The 20,636-nt window shown below is 43.1% G+C and overlaps 1 protein-coding gene across 4 annotated transcripts in view; it reads left to right on the top strand.

Annotated features, from left to right (window-relative positions):
- Nucleotides 1-2,412: 2,412 nt before the first annotated feature.
- sppl2a (signal peptide peptidase like 2A) overlaps nucleotides 2,413-20,636 on the top strand; it is a 31,085-nt gene continuing 12,861 nt past the window's right edge. For 3 of the 4 annotated variants that reach the window (XM_030376369.1, XM_030376368.1, XM_030376367.1), the window contains exon 1: nucleotides 2,413-2,646. In XM_030376369.1, the coding sequence (XP_030232229.1) occupies nucleotides 2,593-2,646 (54 nt within the window). In that variant the 5' untranslated portion in view covers nucleotides 2,413-2,592. Of the gene's footprint in view, nucleotides 2,647-20,227; nucleotides 20,280-20,636 lie in introns of all 4 variants that reach the window. The other variant, XM_030376370.1, reaches the window with a different exon arrangement.

The raw sequence follows: 20,636 nt of genomic DNA, 5'->3' as shown, positions 1-20,636 counted from the left end.
GTTTACTTTAAGCGGGAGCGGAGCAGCTCCTCGTTCAATCATCATTCACACAATTCACTGATTACATCGCTCCATATTTTCACGTGATTTTTCGATCACAGCCAACGCCATGACTGCTCCTTTCTTATTCCATTCGGAAATGAACCCACTTCTTCTTTGATTATGGCGGCAAGGGGAAATTACGTATTTCTGGATATCTAAAACGTAATGCCCAACACTCAAATGACGTTTGAGATATCTTTAACTTTCATTCTGCCTAGGCGAAACTGAATTACAGATATCTGCAATTGTCATTTAAGATGTGTGACGAGTTGAATGTCGTTTTCCGTGAAGTCATTGCAGATATCTGTAATTCAGTTTCGCCTACACTGGAAAAAGTATAACCGTGCTCAAATTAAAAAAAATGATGTCCAGATATCACATCTGATATATTTGACTTCACTGAATCTAAATTGAGTCACTTGTTATGACCTGATTATTTTATGTTGATGTAAACAATAATGCTGCACTTGACCCAACATTAAATCTTTGCCTTGATCCAAATGATTTTCTCAACATTTAAATTGTTGAACCAAACTAATATATTTACTTTCAACATGAATTAATGTTTGCATTGATACCAGTTAATTTATTTACATATGACCAAACTATCATTTACACATTTAAAAACTCTACAAAAAAAGACACTTGGCCAACAGATAACTTTATATGTATTTATTCATCTTTAACATATGAACCGTAACATATTTAACATGAGGGGAGGAGTGAGGAGGTGAGGAGGAGAATGGAAAGGAGGAGAAAGGAGCAGATGAGAGGGGAGGAGATGGTGGAGAGAAGAGAAGAAAGGCTGGAGGGGAGAGGGGAACAGAGGAAAGGATGGAGAGAATGAGAGGTGGGAAAGAAGAGGATAGAGAAAGCAGGACAGGGCCATGAGGGCAGGATTCTATGTTTTCTAAAAACCAAAATACTGGTACTTCTTTATCATCCTCTGGCGACTGGAATCTCCCTGTCCAGATGCCATCTTGATAAAGACTACCCTTAAAAGGGCAGTTTTCTGCACGGATATAAACTGTAATGATCTTTAAGAAATGCAAGTCAAGTAAAAAATAGATGCCGCAAACACACACAAGCATGTGTGTGTGTAGTGTAGATGCAAGATATTAACTGTTCAGGTTGGATGAAGATATAGGCTACAGGCATGGAACTGAAGAGAGCGACCAAGTGTTGCTGAAAGCATACAAAATAAAACAAACAATTAGGCTACTACTCTCTGAAGAGCACATAATACAACACCAATAAATAAATAAACGTTGCTGGGTGGAGAGCGAGAGAGTCTGTGTTTTCTCTCCACCCAATGACAGACCTTAGGTGAAGCTAATACGTGCAGCAGAGTATGTGGGTGGGCTACTAGCCACACTAGCTGCCCCGGATGTTAGCGAGCGATTCATTGTCATAACGTTACCGGTAAATGCATTATAATAACTCAAACGTCAGCTTGCTCATATTAACAGTTAAGGCCAAGCCAAGAGCCTGCCTGGAACGTGCCACAGCCCGCTACGGCAATTTTGCACAAAAAAACAACACAAAATACTAAAACATTGATTATCTGCAACTGTTTTGCTACTTACATTTATGTTTCGACGAAATCCTCCAAGGATGTAAACGACCGAAAGAGAGCTCTCGATCACGTTCTGAGACTGGGACCTGAATGTGCTCCGACTGTGCAACGTGCAAATTCAAATTCAAATTTGACTCAAACTAAAAATAATACCTGCAGGTCATGAATAAAAAATAATTGTTTGTGAGAAATCTAAAACTTTTGTTTGTGTCTATTGGACGTGTATTTAGTTCAGTTTAAATCAAACGTGGTGTCTCAAAATGCTTAAAGAATGAGTTACACAATCAAATCAATAATTGTATCCTGTTTTCAATGACAGTTATTAGTTTGAATGAACAACCGCATGTTACTCTTTTTACAGTGTAGTCAAAACTGAATTACAGATATCTCTAACTATCGTTTCGACTAGTCAAAACTACGTCACAGATATCTCTAACTGTCGTTTCGACTATAGTCACAACTACGTAACAGATATCTTGAATGAAGTTGTTGATATCTACAATGTAAATTCCGGATAGTCAAACGTAGTTAATAAATGTCAATTCGGCTTGCCATAATTACAGATATCTCTAACAGTCGTTTCGACTAGTCAAAACTACATTACAGATATCTCTAACTGTCGTTTCGACTAGTCACAACTACATTACAGATATCTTGAATGAAGTTGTTGATATCTACAATGTAAATTCCAGATAGTCAAACTTAGTTAATAAATGACAATTCGGCTTGCCATAGCCTTGCATAGTTCTCTCTGCTCTGGGTCCATGGTCTCAGCCAACAGGTCACGTGTCACGAGCGAACCAATACAGGAAGTGAAGTCATTCGGTCGCTCGTAGACGGAACAGTAATGAAGACATAAGTCAGATGGTCCACCGAAATATATATTAATATATAGATGCACACAGATACATACATATATATTTATATAGAAAGGGTTTAATGTGGGCGCTGGTGTGGTGCTTCAGAACTACGAGATGGCGACTCTTGGATTTATACTTTTATCAACAATTCTGCTGGCAGCCGAGAAGGTAAGAGCAGAATAAACCGAGAATCATGACAACTGGAAACATGACAACAGAGAAATAACATGAAAACATAAAGAAACATGACAACATGTAAAGAAACAAAAATACAACAGGGAAATAACATGACCACATGGACATGTAAAGAAACAAAGACAGAAATAACCTGAGACATCTATGGCCTTTTAATTTATTGGACTGTGAGACCTTTGACTCTTATGAACTCGTGTGTGTGTGTGTGTGTGTGTGTGTGTGTGTGTGTGTGTGTGTGTGTGTGTGTGTGTGTGTGTGTGTGTGTGTGTGTGTGTGTGTGTGTGTGTGTGTGGACTCTTAAATCAATGTTATGTAAATGTTTTTACGTGCTGTTTTAACTTATTTTAATGGAGGAGGATTGAAGAGATGTGTAATGCAAGACACATTTCTGTGTGAACGGACAGTACAAAGCTCACCATTAACATTAAAGTTGATCTAATTTAATATAGAAAAACATGATAACAAACATCAAGAAACATGACATGTTAAAAACATGACAACAATAGAAACATGACAACATAAAGTAACAGAAAGATAACAGAGAAACAACATGACAAGAAACATGGACAACATAAAGAAACATGACATGGGGGGTATTCCATCTACCAAGCTAAAGGCAAAGCCGGGGTTATTTCGCTTATCCTCGCTACTTTAAGCTAGAGTTGCATTCCATCAACGTGACTTAATGGAATCTCCGCTAAGTAACCATGGCCATTTATCCGACCAAATGAACCTGGGCCTCGTTTCCCGAAAGCGTCGTTAGCCTAAGTGGATCGTGAAGTGCGTCGTAAGGGCATCGTAGAGTTTTCACCGCGTTTCCCGAAAGCATCGTTGGTAACGAACGTCGTGAAAACGCTCGTAACTAACGGGTACTCGTAGGCAGAGCCGGATTAACCCAAAGGCAAACTAGGCACGTGCCTAGGGCCTGATTGGCGGGGGGGGGGGGCCCAGACAGAAGTACAAAATAAATAAATAAATTGAAATAGCCAATACAAATGTCCTACCTACTATTTATTTCAGTGATAATATATCAATATATATTAATCAACTAAAAATAGTGACGTTGTTTCCGAGGGGAGGTCAGCGGGTCAAGACTAAGCGGAACAATAAAGCTAGCAGGCAGGTCGTTTCTTGAGTAGGCTAACATTCAAGATGCTTTCGGGTGCGGCAAAACGTAAAAAGAAAAAAAATGAAGAGGAACAAAAGAAGAAACAGCGGGGGGCTTTACAGAAGTTTCTGTCGGGCAGCCGTCCGACAGCTGTGAACCTGCTCGTGTCAGCAGAGCCAGAGGCCGAGCCAGGCCCGCAGCCAGAGGCCGAGCCAGGCCCGCAGCCAGGACCGGAGCCAGGCCCGGAGCCAGGCCCGGAGACGCGGCCCGAAGACGCGGGCGGAAGACGCGGCGGAAGACGCTGTGGCGCTGTCACACTAAATTTGTACCGGGGGCAAAATTTGTACCGGGCGCGTCATCATTACGTAATCCATTACAAACCTGCCTGTCAGCAGATGATCGCGTCGTCCGTTGCCGGGCAGGTTTCAAAAAACCTTCGCGCTCATGTTGCCAAAGACGAAATAACATAATACAGTTAACGGATCGCTAGATAATGTAATGTTTTGTTGGGTTCCTTAATAAACACACGATGTATCTTGGAACAGACATCAACATGCAGCGCGCCAATCCAACTGCGCATGCTCCGTGTGACGGTCTAATAACTGATGTTGATATCATTAAAGATAACACTTGTTTTTACTTTATATTTGTATTGTATTTAATTGTTTAATCCAATTTAGCAAGTAAACTGAGTGTTTAAAGCAGGTCAAGGACGAAATAGCACAATGCAGATAACGGATCGCTAGATAGAAGGTTCGCGAATGTTCACGTCATTCGACGCGATCGTCCGTTGCCCGGCAACGGACGACGCGATCATCTGTTGCCGGGCAGGTTTGGACTGGATTACGTATTGATGACGCGCCCGGTACAAATTTTGCCCCCGGTACAAATTTAGTGTGACAGCGCCGTCAACATCAGCGCCGTCACAGAATGACAAAATGATGGAAGAACAGCAGCCGGCCAGAAAAAGTGAGCCCAATATCATTTTGACGGAGCCTATAGAACCGGTAAGGGTATTGACAAGCTATCCATCTGATCCTGCAAAGTGGGACCAAATTGACGACAGGATGCGTGAGTACTTTGCACGATACCATCGCTGTCAAAATATTGGAGATTTCTCTGCATCAAAGAGGAAATATGGAGACATTAACCGAAGCTTAACTAAGGAACATTTCTTTAGAAAAAAGCTAAATGGAGAAACCCTGTCAAGAAAATGGTTAGTGTACTCACCGTCTACCGGTAGCCTATAATGTATTCTGTTACTGCTGCAAGTTGTTCAGCCTTGAACACACCAAGCGCGTACCTCGCGTACCATGTACGCGCGTAACGCAGCTAAAATGTTGCTTGACCATTTTGTGTCAAAAATGGTCAGATACGCGCGTAACGCGCGTAGATGAGACCGCCCAAAACTCCCCCCCCCCAGCCTGTGGCTGCGCTGGATTTAGGAGTCCGAGGAAGGAAACCCAAACGCCGCCGTGTTTGGGTGGATGATAGAGCTTGGATCGGGTTAGATTAAATAATCTCGGATATAAATAACAATAATCGGGTTAAATAACTTCACATGGTGTGTCTGGTGTGTTTCCAGCATTCGTAGTGTTGATCAGCAGAGAAATAGTCCGCCAAGACGTTGAGGTTGCTTAGCAATCAGAGACTCTGTCCATGCAAGTGAACGGAGCGTTCACTCTTCGTCATAACTATCAAACCAAACATCCTTCACATTCACCGAGCGAACCTTATGAAAGTAAAATGCACATTTCTCGCTAGATATGTTTCCATAAACGCATTTAATGGCGTAACTATGTTACTATTTCCACCCAGAATAAAGAAAGTTGCCGGCCGTGGCTGCCATGGACATGGCTGCGCTGGAGTCCGAGGTAGGAAACCCAAACGCCGCCGTGTTTGGGTGATAGAGTTTAGATCGGGTTAGATTAAATAATCTCGGATATAAATAACAATAATCGGGTTAAATAACTTCACATGGTGTGTCTGGTGTGTTTCCAGCATTCGTAGTGTTGATCAGCAGATATATAGTCCGCCAAGACGTTGAGGTTGCTTAGTAACCAGAGACTCTGTCCATGCAAGTGAACGGAGCGTTCCCTCTTCGTCATAACTATCAAACCAAACATCCTTCACATTCACCGAGCGAACATTATGAAAGTAAAATGCAGATTTCTCGCTAAAAATGTTTCCATAAAAGCATTTAATGGCGTAACTATGTTACTATTTCCACACAGAATAAAGAAAGATGTCGGCCGTATGCTTCTGTCCAAGCTCACTACTCTCTGCCAGTGACGTCGGGTCAAGCTCAACGCTGATTGGCTATTGCGGCTCGTATGAGCGTAAAAAGTTCAATTTTTTGAACTCCTCGTACGCGCGTATATGTACGCGCGTATATGTACGCGCGTATATATACGCGCGTATATATACGCGCCTCATACGCGCCTATATGGCGAGTGGATATGGCGAGTGGATAGTGTATGGCTATGGCGATATGGCGAGTGGATAGTGCCAGGATTCCCTGGAGAAGGATAACAACGTGTGAAATGAACGTGTGGAGAAGCTACGCCGCCGCCGTGTGGAGAGGATATGCACGCCGCCGCCGTTGGGACTGGGGATCGATTCCCAGTCTCTATATATAATTTTTTCTTCATTATTTTCTGATATTAATATATCCAATGACTTGTTGATGAATAAGTTGATTACATTTTATAAAAAACGTTAGTTTTTATGTGTCAAAAAGACAAACTGTTTTAAAACAGATCTCAAAAATGTTTTGATGATTGATGCAGAGGGGTATTCCACAAAGCCGGTTTTATCACATAACCGGGCAAATTAACCCAGGGTTTGCGGTAACCCTAGGGTTTCCGTTCCAAAATGAACACGGTATGTTAGTTACTATAGCAACATATGCTCTGAATCAAACCTGGTCGGACCAGGTTTTGTGCAGGTTAAGTTTGGAACATAACCCGGTTTTGGGGATTTAAAGCTGCGTTCACCGCAGAGTCCATGTGTTCACAATGGCATGCCCTGTTGATACCGGAGCGCCAATTATTCGTGCAATCCACCGGGAGAGATTTGTAAGACCACGGCTATATTCGGATGACTTTTTGCTGGAGAGATACCGATTCTCACGCAAATCTTTAATATATTTAAATAGCCTTCTCTCTAGTTCAGGCGTTCTCACGGCGACGTAGGGTAGCAGGCGTCTTAGTGGCGACGAACTTATCCACACGTCGAGAGTAGACGTATATTTTGTCACAATTTCCTTATGTACGTCGCCGTGACACGCCGCCGGTGGGCGGATCTTCCATGCCGTCGCCGTGACGTCGCTGCTGGTCTCTCGTCTGCAGTCCCAATCAATCCCATTCAAAATTTCACACGTTCCCACGGCGACGTAGGGTAGGCTGCTCCTTCGCCTCTTCCAGGGAATCCTGAGGTTTGGCACTTATGGCGAGTGGATAGTGCCAAACCTTAGGATTCCCTGGAAGAGGCGAAGGAGCAGCCTACCCTACGTCGCCGTGGGAACGTGTGAAATTTTGAATGGGATTGATTGGGACTGCAGACGAGAGACCAGCAGCGACGTCACGGCGACGGCATGGAAGATCCGCCCACCGGCGGCGTGTCACGGCGACGTACATAAGGAAATTGTGACAAAATATACGTCTACTCTCGACGTGTGGATAAGTTCGTCGCCACTAAGACGCCTGCTACCCTACGTCGCCGTGAGAACGCCTGAACTAGAGAGAAGGCTATTTAAATATATTAAAGATTTGCGTGAGAATCGGTATCTCTCCAGCAAAAAGTCATCCGAATATAGCCGTGGTCTTACAAATCTCTCCCGGTGGATTGCACGAATAATTGGCGCTCCGGTATCAACAGGGCATGCCATTGTGAACACATGGACTCTGCGGTGAACGCAGCTTTAAATCCCCAAAACCGGGTTATGTTCCAAACTTAACCTGCACAAAACCTGGTCCGACCAGGTTTGATTCAGAGCATATGTTGCTATAGTAACTAACATACCGTGTTCATTTTGGAACGGAAACCCTAGGGTTACCGCAAACCCTGGGTTAATTTGCCCGGTTATGTGATAAAACCGGCTTTGTGGAATACCCCTCTGCATCAATCATCAAAACATTTTTGAGATCTGTTTTAAAACAGTTTGTCTTTTTGACACATAAAAACTAACGTTTTTTATAAAATGTCATCAACTTATTCATCAACAAGTCATTGGATATATTAATTTCAGAAAATAATGAAGAAAAAATTATATATAGAGACTGGGAATCGATCCCCAGTCCCAACGGCGGCGGCGTGCATATCCTCTCCACACGGCGGCGGCGTAGCTTCTCCACACGTTCATTTCACACGTTGTTATCCTTCTCCAGGGAATCCTGGCACTATCCACTCGCCATAGGCACTATCCACTCGCCATAATAGTGCCAAACCTTAGGATTCCCTGTAAGAGGCGAAGGAGCAGCCTACCCTACGTCGCCGTGGGAACGTGTGAAATTTTGAATGGGATTGATTGGGACTGCAGACGAGAGACCAGCAGCGACGTCACGGCGACGGCATGGAAGATCCGCCCACCGGCGGCGGTGTCACGGCGACGTACATAAGGAAATTGTGACAAAATATACGTCTACTCTCGACGTGTGGATAAGTTCGTCGCCACTAAGACGCCTGCTACCCTACGTCGCCGTGAGAACGCCTGAACTAGAGAGAAGGCTATTTAAATATATTAAAGATTTGCGTGAGAATCGGTATCTCTCCAGCAAAAAGTCATCCGAATATAGCCGTGGTCTTACAAATCTCTCCCGGTGGATTGCACGAATAATTGGCGCTCCGGTATCAACAGGGCATGCCATTGTGAACACATGGACTCTGCGGTGAACGCAGCTTTAAATCCCCAAAACCGTTATGTTCCAAACTTAACCTGCACAAAACCTGGTCCGACCAGGTTTGATTCAGAGCATATGTTGCTATAGTAACTAACATACCGTGTCCCTTTTGGAACGGAAACCCTAGGGTTACCGCAAACCCTGGGTTAATTTGCCCGGTTATGTGATAAAACCGGCTTTGTGGAATACCCCTCTGCATCAATCATCAAAACATTTTTGAGATCTGTTTTAAAACAGTTTGTCTTTTTGACACATAAAAACTAACGTTTTTTATAAAATGTCATCAACTTATTCATCAACAAGTCATTTGATACATTAATATCAGAAAATAATGAAGAAAAAATTATATATAGAGACTGGGAATCGATCCCCAGTCCCAACGGCGGCGGCGTGCATATCCTCTCCACACGGCGGCGGCGTAGCTTCTCCACACGTTCATTTCACACGTTGTTATCCTTCTCCAGGGAATCCTGGCACTATCCACTCGCCATACGCCTACGCGAGTAAAATGTTGCGTGTACGCGTCTCATACGCGCGTAAACCAATGGTTCCCTATGGAAAAATTGCCGATTTTATACGCGTGATACGCGGGTAACGCTTTTGGTGTGGCCGTACCTTAACGCGAGTAAAATGATGCTTATACGCGTGTAACGCGTGTACGCGTCTCATACGCGCGTAAACCAATGGTTCCCTATGGAAAAATTGCCGATTTTATACGCGTGATACACGGGTAACGCTTTTGGTGTGGCCGTACCTTAAGAGACAATCAATTTGTCACTGGATTTAATGACTGGAAAAACTGTGCTAATCGATTGCATGAACATGAGAATTGTATGGATCATCGCACTGCTGTGCTAAGTCTATCATCACTTGGAAATAAAAATGCACGCATAGATTCAAACATAGTACAGCAACAGGAGTCTGAGAGGGCATACTGGCTCAACATTTTGAAACGTATAGTGGCAACTATTCAGTTTCTTTCTTCGCGAGGACTGCCCTTCCGTGGGGACGTTGGAGTTAATTAGTCGCTTTGATCTACTACTGTCAGAACATCTAGCCAGATACGGAAACAAGGGCACGCTATGTGAAATATGAATTAACTTTTATTAGTAACTTTGGCAAGTGTTAGGGTTAGGTTAGGTTATCGATGGAGGGGGGCCCAAAAAATACAGTCTGCCTAGTGTAGTCCCTTTATTTAATCCGGCTCTGGGGAAGGGTGCTGGGATGCATGCCTGAACGCCGCACGCTTTCCCGCTTAAAGCTGCTTTCACACCGCTGCGCGGCAACTCGCCGCCACCATTCATTTCAATGAGGGAAGGGCGTCAGGGGGGAGGCGGTTACAAAAGCGGCTGAAAACCAGGAAGCGGTTGCCGCCCACGTGAACGCGCACAGATTTTGCCCTACCGCTCAGCTTTCCCTGGACTGAAACTTTCGGCGGCAGCAGCTGCAGCAGCAGCAGCCGCTTTTGAATAACGCCTGGCCCTTCACACCGCCGCGCTGAACCCTCCGGCAGCGAGGCGGTAATAAGGGCGGTTGCCGCCCGCAGTGTGCAAGCACCAGGCGTTTTTACACTACCAAATATGCCGTCGTATGCACGCCTTTTTCGCGGTACGGTCCGCGCGTTTACATTGCCCGAGGTAAATTGCCGGCTTGAGCTAGCACCCCAATTTACCCTCCCGGACCCTACACAAATTTGCGGTTTATTGGGTTTCATTTTGAATCTGATGTAAATGCAACGGCTCCGCGGATCCAGGGAGGTGCTAATCCAATGCACCCCCTTTTCGTGAAAAAACAATATATATGCCCTATACATAATTTTATTAGCCTGTATTGATGAACAACCGCAGACAAGTTTTGTTTGTCGCGCCACACTTTCGCCGTGCACAGGCGAGCGCGTTCACGAGGATTTGTGCCGCGACAAATTCGCTCGAGTTGAAATATTTCAACTTTGACGCGAATTTCGCGTAATGACAGTCAATCAGCGTTCAACAGCGTGACAACTGAGTGACATGTGTAACGTAACAGCCAATCAGCATTCAACCGTCAAACTCAGTGCAGTGCAGTCCGGGGTGAACTGCAGCATGGAGGAGAAAGTGATTGATGCCGTTTGCGACTCCCGGAGCTCTATATATAATAGTATCAGTGGAGGCTTCACCATTGAGGAGAGGGAGGAAGATCCTCCCTAACATTGTTGAGATTAAAAAAGTTAGATTGCCCCGACTATTGTAATGAATTAATGCCCTTAAATATGACTACTTTATTGCCTTTGAATATATAATGTTTGTTTCCCTGGGTAAAGGGACATTAGCACCCCCTATTGCCTATTGACAATTACTTCAGGGAGGAACGGCCTCCCTCCGCCGCCGTTGACTCCCATTCATTTTCCCGAAAGTACTGGCGGCCGGTGGATAACATGGGTTTCAATGGGAGAGAGGAGGAAAATCCTCCTCTGAGTGGGTGGGACCTTAAGGGGTCTGATTCGCGCAAAAATCTATCCGTCTGCGCTATGAACCAATAAGCAGGATCCCTGGATGTTGAGCAGTGTTGCCAGATTGGTCCGATTTCCCACCCAATTGGGCTACTTTTAACCATGTTAGGCTGGAAAAATTATCATTGGGCGGGAAATCTGCCCAATCTGGCAACGCTGTCGATAACAAACCCGGTCTGCATTGCCGCGGTGCTCAGTCTGAGAGACGCAGAGCAAGTGAAATCTGCGATAGCGAGATCCTAAATGCACAATGGAGACATTGGAAACGGAGGACATTGTTAACGTCTTATTACAAAAACCATTCCATTCATTCAGAAAGAGGTAGACCACTTCCCAAAATCAAGGTCATCAGAAGTAATGGCAACGTCAGTGTTGTGAGTGCTACATGGTTTGCTAGGTACGCATGACTTACTGGTAGCATTACAAGCAATTGTAACTGAAAAATAAACATAGCTAAATAACTTCAGTCAGTGAGGGCAAAAATAGGCCCAATAATAGGCCCAGATTTTTTTATTTACTTTTACAAATCAATAGTAGGCCTGATTTGACTAATATGCTTTGCATCCTTTCCTTCTCAAATTACAGTGATGCCACTGGTGGCTTTGTATACATTTTGTTCACATAACTCCCTCCCTGCTATTTTGTAGTTCACCAAAACACCCTGAAACAACTTGAGTCTCACATTCTTATGCCACCATACACCAACAGTGCAAGCAGGCCAATGGCAACCAAGCGCGCAATCCTTCCTCCCTCACTTTAAAAACCACCAGCCGCCACTGAATAGTATATATTATATAATTGTATATATAATATCACGGCCAACAGCTCTGTGCGCCTCCGGATGGCCGTAGCGCGGGGAGCTCTCATAGGGATTGGGCTTCTCGGGGTTTGTTTACGGGCGTTGCTATGGTTTACGGTCTTTTTTGTTCCAACGGTTTATTAGGTAGGACCATCTAATAAATCTCTGTCTAATCAATACTTCATTTTGTTTATGTCAGTTGAATTTTATTACAAGATGAATGCAATTGAGCACGGTTAGTATTGCAAAAGGCACAAGTTCTTACTTGACTGTTTTCAGTCTGTGTTTTTAGTTTTATGGCACATAATGAGGGCATTTGGGCTTAAAAAGCAAAAGATATTTTTTTTCTAGACCAATTGATTTGAAAATGTGCAATTTCCTAATACTAGACGCACTTCTGATCAGATATTAAAGAGATTTAATACAAACCAACACATTTGTACTTATTTTCTCACCCAATGAGAATCGCTAAGAGAATCGATAAGGAATCAGATCGATAAGCAGAATCGGAATCGTGAAATTCTTATCAATTCCCACCCCTAGTAGGGTTGCACGGTAAGTCTGTAGGAAAGCGGGACTGTTTCTTTCCATGGTGCAGCTTGTACAATGGCAGCTTGCACACGGCTCTTCAAGAATCGATTAAATCTTTCTACAGCTCCATTAGACGCTGGGTGATACACAGACACCTTGATCTGTCTTATGTTGCAGTCTTTGAAGAATGTGGAAAGAGCAGTGGAAATCAGTTGAGGCCCATTGTCAGTCACTACACATTCAGGGTATAACGACTGAAGATGTTAGTGAGGAATCCAATCATGACCTCACTGGTAATTGATGCTGTAAAAGCCACTTCAGGCCATTTGGCATAGTAGTCAGTAAGAGCAATGGCATACCTACAGTTCCATGGAGCTGTCTCGAACGGCCCTACTATGTCCAGACCTATCCTGGTCCATGGTGCTTCAGGCAAAGGTACTGGCTGTAGTGGTGCGGCGAAAGTCTTTGCCGTGCAGTCCAGGCTTTGGCATAGCGTGCAGGCTGAGATGTAAGACTGAGCAAGGGCATCCATTCCAGGGAACCAATACAACTCGTGCAGGCGTTGTTTAGTTCGTACTATGCCCTGGTGGTTCTCATGTGCCAGCACAACTAATGTCTGCGTGAAGACGGTGCCTACGCCATAGTCAGAGGCGTCCGTAGAAACGATGCTTGGCAGGGCAGGGTCATACAAGGCCAATGATGGGCTGTCCACCAACAGCTGTTTCAACTCCCTGAAACACTTGTCAGCCGCATCAGTCCATTTGAAGTATGAGTCACTGCGATGGATGGCACGCAGTGGCTCAACCACAGTTGCATAGTTGGTTATGAATTTGTTGTACCATGAAAGCATGCCCAGAAATGAATGTAAGGTGCCTGCATCGTGTGGTGGAGTTGCCTGTGCAATTGCTTTAACATGTTCTGTATCCGGCTCGATGCCTTGTGTGGACACTAAATGACAGAAAAAGCGCAGACTGGACTGTCTGAACTGGCACTTTTTTTAGGGTTGATCCATATGGATCACGGGTAACCCGTGATCCGTTGCACCACTAGTTATGAATGCAGTCAAATCCCTACTATCGGGATGCAGAGGAAGTTGATGATAGGCTCTTTCAAGGTCAATTGTTGAAAACATGATTGATCCGGCAAGAGTAGAAAGCAGTTCATCCATATGTGGTAGAGGATGACTGTCCACCACTATGGCTTTATTTGGTTCTCTGAGGTCAACACACATTCTTATGCCACCTGTTTTCTTCTGTATCACGAGGATGGGTGAAACTCAGGGTGATGCGTCAATCCGTTCAATCACCCCAGCAGAGGACAATCTGTTCAATTCATCAGACACATCAGATCTGACAGCAAAGGGCAGACGTCGTAGCTTTTGGCGAACAGTTATGGCAGACTCAGATACCTTAAATTTATGCATGAAACCTTTCACACAACTCACTGTTGGAGCTGGCGCTTCGGCTTTGGAATGCTGCATGACTGGGCTGGAAGCAGGAGCGTTACAGGCAGGTGAGGCAGAAAGCACCTTGTCACCTTCAATATGCAGCTTAAGTGCAGTTATCAAATCCATGCTCATTAGTTGAGTCCCTCTGTCTCTGTTACATAAAAGTTCACTTTACAGTACTCACTGTTCCTCACCACTGTAGCAGGCATGCACCCCAGCACTTTGATTGGAGTTTGGGAGTATGTCACAAGACAAGCTGCAGGCGGCTGTAGAGGCACTCCCTCAAAGTATTCCTCCACTATGCAATTTGGCAAAACTGACACTGAGGCTCCCGTATCCACTGTAAGTTGAACTGTCTTTTGCAATGTCCCAGCATGAATGTCCACAGTGCATTGTAGTTTTGCTGGTGACACTGACTGTTGCAGCAATAGCAGAGTGTATTCCGGTATTTCCACTTGACGCACGCTATGAGTCTGTGTAGCAGACCTACACACGCGCGCAAAATATCCCTTCTTGTTGCAGGTTTTACACGTGACTGTAATCGCAGGGCATTCTGGTGCATTAGCCAAATGCTTGTTGGATCAACAACGAAAACATGGGCGGTGTAACTTCATCATCATTTTTTCCCGCTCCGCGCATTTCATGGCCTTGGGGCGCTTCTGCTGGAGAGTTGGAAGTCTCTGTTCCAGTATCAGCAGGATGTCTGGATTCGACATCACATCGCGACATCAGTCAGGGTTAGGTGCTTTGTCAAAGACACCTCGACACTCTGCTTGGTGAAGCCGGGGATCGAACCAACAACCTTCAGGTTACCAGGCAACCCGCTCTACCACCTGAGCTACTGCCGCCCTAACTGGCTCATGTTTTGGCTCATTCTACCGCCAGTGTAACTGGCGGTAGAATGACTTGCAGATGAGCCTGAACGTGCATTCCTGTATGGCTGTCTACTAGGGATGGGCACGAGTAGTAAATACCAAACTCGAGTCATCGAAGGAATTCCTCGAGGATCAATCGAGTACTCGTTTAATCAAATCTATTTTTAGAATGCAACGCATCTGCAGCAGGAATAGGCCCGATGATGACCGGCAATATTACCAACCAAACATGTAATGCTTATTCTCCATCAAAACAGTCAGAGTTATCAGAGTATTCATTATTTATTTTTGCAAACGTTCAAAACACTTTTTCCTTACAAAAATAAATATGCGTCTCACAATTTAAATCACGTCGAACCAAGGCCTGTAACAGTTTTAAAAACAAAACGAAACAAGTAGCCTAACCATTGCATATAATTTAAAGCTGCAAATAAAACGGCAGCAAATGGACTATGGAAATACTCAGCGTTGTGATCTTCTCTACACGGCCGGGATTAAAGCTGCGTCTTGCGGTGGTGAAAATAGCCGACACACTTGGTTGCTGCGGGTCTGCTTTCCCGAACTCACCGTTGTGTTTCAGGAGTATATGTTGCCGCATAGTACTTTCTGGTAGCTCGATTTCGCTTGGCATATTTTACATTTCACCTTATGATCTCCTATTTCTTTAAAGTATTTCAATTCTCCGCTGCGCTTTGCTTTAACCGCCATCTCTTAACTTTTTGAATTCTGGCATGCCTGCACACGGCACGGAACGCACCACACAGAAATGGATACATTTCATTTGCTTTGTGCCAACGGCATGCGTTAGTGGCGCCGACAGAAAATGTATACATTTGCTTCAGAAAACTTTGTTTGTGTGTGTATATGCAAACTCGAGTTTGCCTGTCCACCAACCGAGTTCATTTGTAACGAGGAGTACTCGAGTAATCGATTCCTCACGCCCATCCCTACTGTCTACTCTTCCCTTTTCCTTGAACTTGGACTGCATGTACAGGAAAGCTACTTTTAACACTGGTCATGCACTTCGCTTGTTCTCCAGCTGACTCCATCTGACTAGCAATAGTGGTAGCCTGCTCCAGTGTTAACCTTCCTTTTAGCAACAGTCTTTCTCGGATACGTGGATTTGCAACATGTTCCACTAGCTGGTCACGTATCATGTCATCACAGCTAGGGCTGAACGATTTATCGTTCAGCCCTAGCTGTGATGACATGATTTTTGAAAAACGTGTGATGACACGTTTTTTTCGGTTTTACTGTGCGTTCACGCGTCAAGTAGAGACGCAAACTTTAGTTAGAGTAATAGCATGTAATGTTTTAATGGTATGATCATGTCATGTTTGTAAATATTACTGTACATTGTGAATATTGCACTGAAGCTTGATTTGAAGAAAATCGTGAAGAAAATCGAAATCGCAATATCTGCCAGAAAATTCAATCTTTTCCTGAAATCGTTCAGCCCTAATCACAGCTAGCAAAGTTGCAACTAACCTTCGCAAAGCAGTCACGTACTGAATGGTTGATTCATCCGCTAGCTGGACTCGTTTTCTAAATATGTGTTGTTCGACGACATCGTTTACCTTTGGCGTGAAGTAGCCATGCAGGACAGCTATCGCAGTTGCCAGTCTCCGGCAATGTGTAAAATATTCTTTGTTTAGATTTTCATAGACATACATAGATGCACGGGTGGGACAAAAGAAACCCTGAAGGGCTTATTAAGGATGTCCACCTGACATTAAAATACAATAAGGTAAAGAAAATAAAGTAAAAGAAAAAAAAAGACACACAAAAGTAAAATTATAAAGATAAAACAACTACAAAGTCATTTTACAAAAATGAGAATACATTTGAGTAAAAGTAAAAAAGCAAAGTAAAGATATAACTAACAAGCAAAAAGACAATACAGCATACATTCAGTTTATCATATTATCATAGGCTTTTAAAATTAGGTACATTTTAAGATATTATTTGAAAGTAGCTAAAGATGAGTGTTTACGTAGAGTAGCTGGAAAACTGTTCCAAACGACTGGACCTCTGTCCCTAATAGAAAACTGTCCCAGATTTGTTCTGAAAAATTGCCGATGAAGGAGATCTACAGATCTGGTCTGATAAAAAAACTGTTAAAAGAAGAAGGAAGTAAATTATTGAAAAACTGGAAAACAAAAGTGCCGATCTGAAGAGTATTCACATCATATATGCTTAGCAACTCCAGATTCCGAAATAATGGAGCACTATGAGCGTCCCAACTGGAGTTGGTTACAGATCTAACAATTTTTTTCTGTAACAGAAATATCGAATTTACACTGGTTTTGTATGTACTAGCCCATACTATATTACCATAGGATATAAAGGGATAAATAAGGCAGTAATATACATCCATACAAATTTTCCTTGACAGCACGTGTCTTACTCGTCTAATAACCCCAATGTTTCTAGCCAATTTATTGGACACCTGTGATATGTGTTTTTTTCGGTTTTACTGTGCGTTCACGCGTCAAGTAGAGACGCAAACTTTAGTTAGAGTAATAGCATGTAATGTTTTAATGGTATGATCATGTCATGTTTGTAAATATTACTGTACATTGTGAATATTGCACTGAAGCTTGATTTGAAGAAAATCGTGAAGAAAATCGAAATCGCAATATCTGCCAGAAAAATCGCAATTCAATCTTTTCCTGAAATCGTTCAGCCCTAATCACAGCTAGCAAAGTAGCAACTAACCTTCGCAAAGCAGTCACGTACTGAATGGTTGATTCATCCGCTAGCTGGACTCGTTTTCTAAATATGTGTTGTTCGACGACATCGTTTACCTTTGGCGTGAAGTAGCCATGCAGGACAGCTATCGCAGTTGCCAGTCTCCGGCAATGTGTAAAATATTCTTTGTTTAGATTTGCATAGACATACATAGATGCACGGGTGGGACAAAAGAAACCCTGAAGGGCTTATTAAGGATGTCCACCTGACATTAAAATACAATAAGGTAAAGAAAATAAAGTAAAAGAAAAAAAAAGACACACAAAAGTAAAATTATAAAGATAAAACAACTACAAAGTCATTTTACAAAAATGAGAATACATTTGAGTAAAAGTAAAAAAGCAAAGTAAAGATATAACTAACAAGCAAAAAGACAATAGCTGGAAAACTGTTCCAAACGACTGGACCTCTGTCCCTAATAGAAAACTGTCCCAGATTTGTTCTGAAAAATTGCCGATGAAGGAGATCTACAGATCTGGTCTGATAAAAAAACTGTTAAAAGAAGAAGGAAGTAAATTATTGAAAAACTGGAAAACAAAAGTGCCGATCCGAAATAATGGAGCACTATGAGCGTCCCAACTGGAGTTGGTTACAGATCTAACAATTTTTTTCTGTAACAGAAATATCGAATTTACACTGGTTTTGTATGTACTAGCCCATACTATATTACCATAGGATATAAAGGGATAAATAAGGCAGTAATATACATCTGACACCTGTGATATGTGTTTTTTCCAATTGAGCTTATGGTCAATAAAAACCCCAAGGAACTTAACATTGGAAACATTAGCAAGTGCATTTGTCCCTCTGTTCCGAAGCAGTGAAGCAAAAGGGCACGTTGTCTTGCCTCAGTCCAGTTTAGTCCATCCACATCGATGACCAAGCAGTAGTTCTTGAACATTTGTTCCCAAACCTTGAATGGAACGGCGGGCTCCCCCGGCGCAGGCAGAAAAAAATCTGGGAAAGGCGCTGTAGCAGTCATATTGAAACAATAAAATGCATCAAAAAAAATCTGTAGTGCAAAAGTAACGTGAGTAAGTTCCTCGTCGCCAATTTGTTATGTTGCAAGTAGTAATAAGCACAGGAGACGACATACGTTCAAGTGTAATTATATTGAAGGTAAGCAAGTAGCACAGTACTGTAGGTCTAACTCCCTAGCCTATCTCTACAAGTGTTTTCTACTTCTTCTCTAGTACCACAACATACTACATAACAGTAGAGCCACCTAGTCATGTAATCAGGTAGTGGACACAACAGCGAGCACTTTATGTTTTATTTTTATTTTTTTCTACCTCACAATTGCTGCTTTAATGAACTATTGTTTTTACCTATCATTACGAGTCTTGTTTCGTCTAGTAGGGAACTTGCACAATGGTGCTGCTGCTGCTGCTTGTTTATGGCTGGTTCAGACTACACAATTTCAGCCCGATTTTGCCCCGATTCGTTCGTCGCAGACAAATTAGAAATAAAAAATAATTAAATAATAACTAGGTTAATTTATTGACAAGACAAGCGGGAAACTCACAAATTATATTTTTAGCGAGCCGACAGGCTTTTTGTCAGGACGCGGAACACGCAACTCAAAATCGGGATGACATTATAGCTATTCCGCGCATCTTTACTAACTATACTTCACTGCACTACGCAGAGGACCACCATCATAATGCCTAGGATAGGAACTCGGAATACATTATTTACACTTTGTTGCTGCGTTGATGCTGCATTAAACACGACCAAAGTTCTACAGTCAAATCCAAAAGTCATCTATAATGATGATTGCGATGATGATTAGGATATGACGATGATGACAATGAAGAAGGTTTTATGATGATTCAGTGTTAACTTTGCAGTGACGACGCCATATTTGGATCACAACGGTGCTGCAGCGCGCCGCTTCCTATTGGTGCTAGGCGCGGCAATTTACGCGCGTGAAATGCGCACACCGGCGCGTGGCCGGCTTGATGATGAGGTGTCACGCGCTGATGAGGTGTCTCATAGGTGTTCGACACATGCACGCGCATTAGCCTCCCCCTCACCACTGGAATCATTCCTGTGTAACACCTGTTCCACCGAATTCTGCAAACCACCGACAAGTGTGACCCCAGGGGGCGCTGTTGCAGACTTTGAAGCGTAGACGGGCATGTCAAAAACATACATAAAACATAAAATCTCCCCCCAACCAATTACCTTTTTATTAAAGGTGCTTAATAAATACATTTGATTGATCTGATTAGCATTTTACAGACCCATACAATGGATAGGGCGTTTAGTACGGTCCTTCACCGTTGCTTCTTTACCCATAAAAAGCCACAGCAGTGATAAATTACGCTGATTACCCTTGTTGCATATATAACAACCACATTTTTTTTCATATTGTTGATGCATGATTGTGGACTATATGGAAATAGTACAATTCCAAGTCTTCTGGAAATGTTTTTGGTTGCTGTGTCATAATTCAACTTAATTTTTAATATATTGTTGCTCAAGGCACACTCATTAACGAGAAAATGTCAAACTGGCAATGCATGTTGAAAAGGTTGCTGACCCCTGATCAAGACCAAGCTCTCCGCAATAGCCGTGTGTCAATGCCCAGCCTCTGGGTTTGAATGATACTGAATTAATGGAATGTTGCATTTTTTATGTTTACACCACAGATTCTAGAGAAGAGAGTGCGCGCCAATCAGTAGTCACGTTTCCATCTAAAAGGTGATGCGAATCTTTAGAAAGTCTGCAAAAAGGAATTTCGAATTAGGTGCGTCTCCATCAAGTGGTTGGAGCGAAAAACTACACACATCCTCTCCGTTGATGGAACGGCTTTAGCCTCAAGTGGAAGTTGCCGTTAGTTCTAACCGGGCTTAATCAACTAAGCGCCGCCTTCGTTAACGACTTTGATGGAATGCCCCTATGTTAAAAACATGACAACTGTAACATGACAACAGTAGAAACATGAGAGGAAACATGACAACATGAGCGGAAACATGACAACATGAGAGGAAACATGACAACAGGTTCACCTCAAAGTGAAAGTAACTGTAGATTTACCCCTCACTGGTTCAGTAGTTA

Source organism: Gadus morhua, chromosome 14 (assembly GCF_902167405.1).
Source record: "Gadus morhua chromosome 14, gadMor3.0, whole genome shotgun sequence".
Lineage (NCBI taxonomy): Eukaryota > Metazoa > Chordata > Actinopteri > Gadiformes > Gadidae > Gadus > Gadus morhua.
This window is presented reverse-complemented; position numbering and strand designations above follow the sequence as displayed.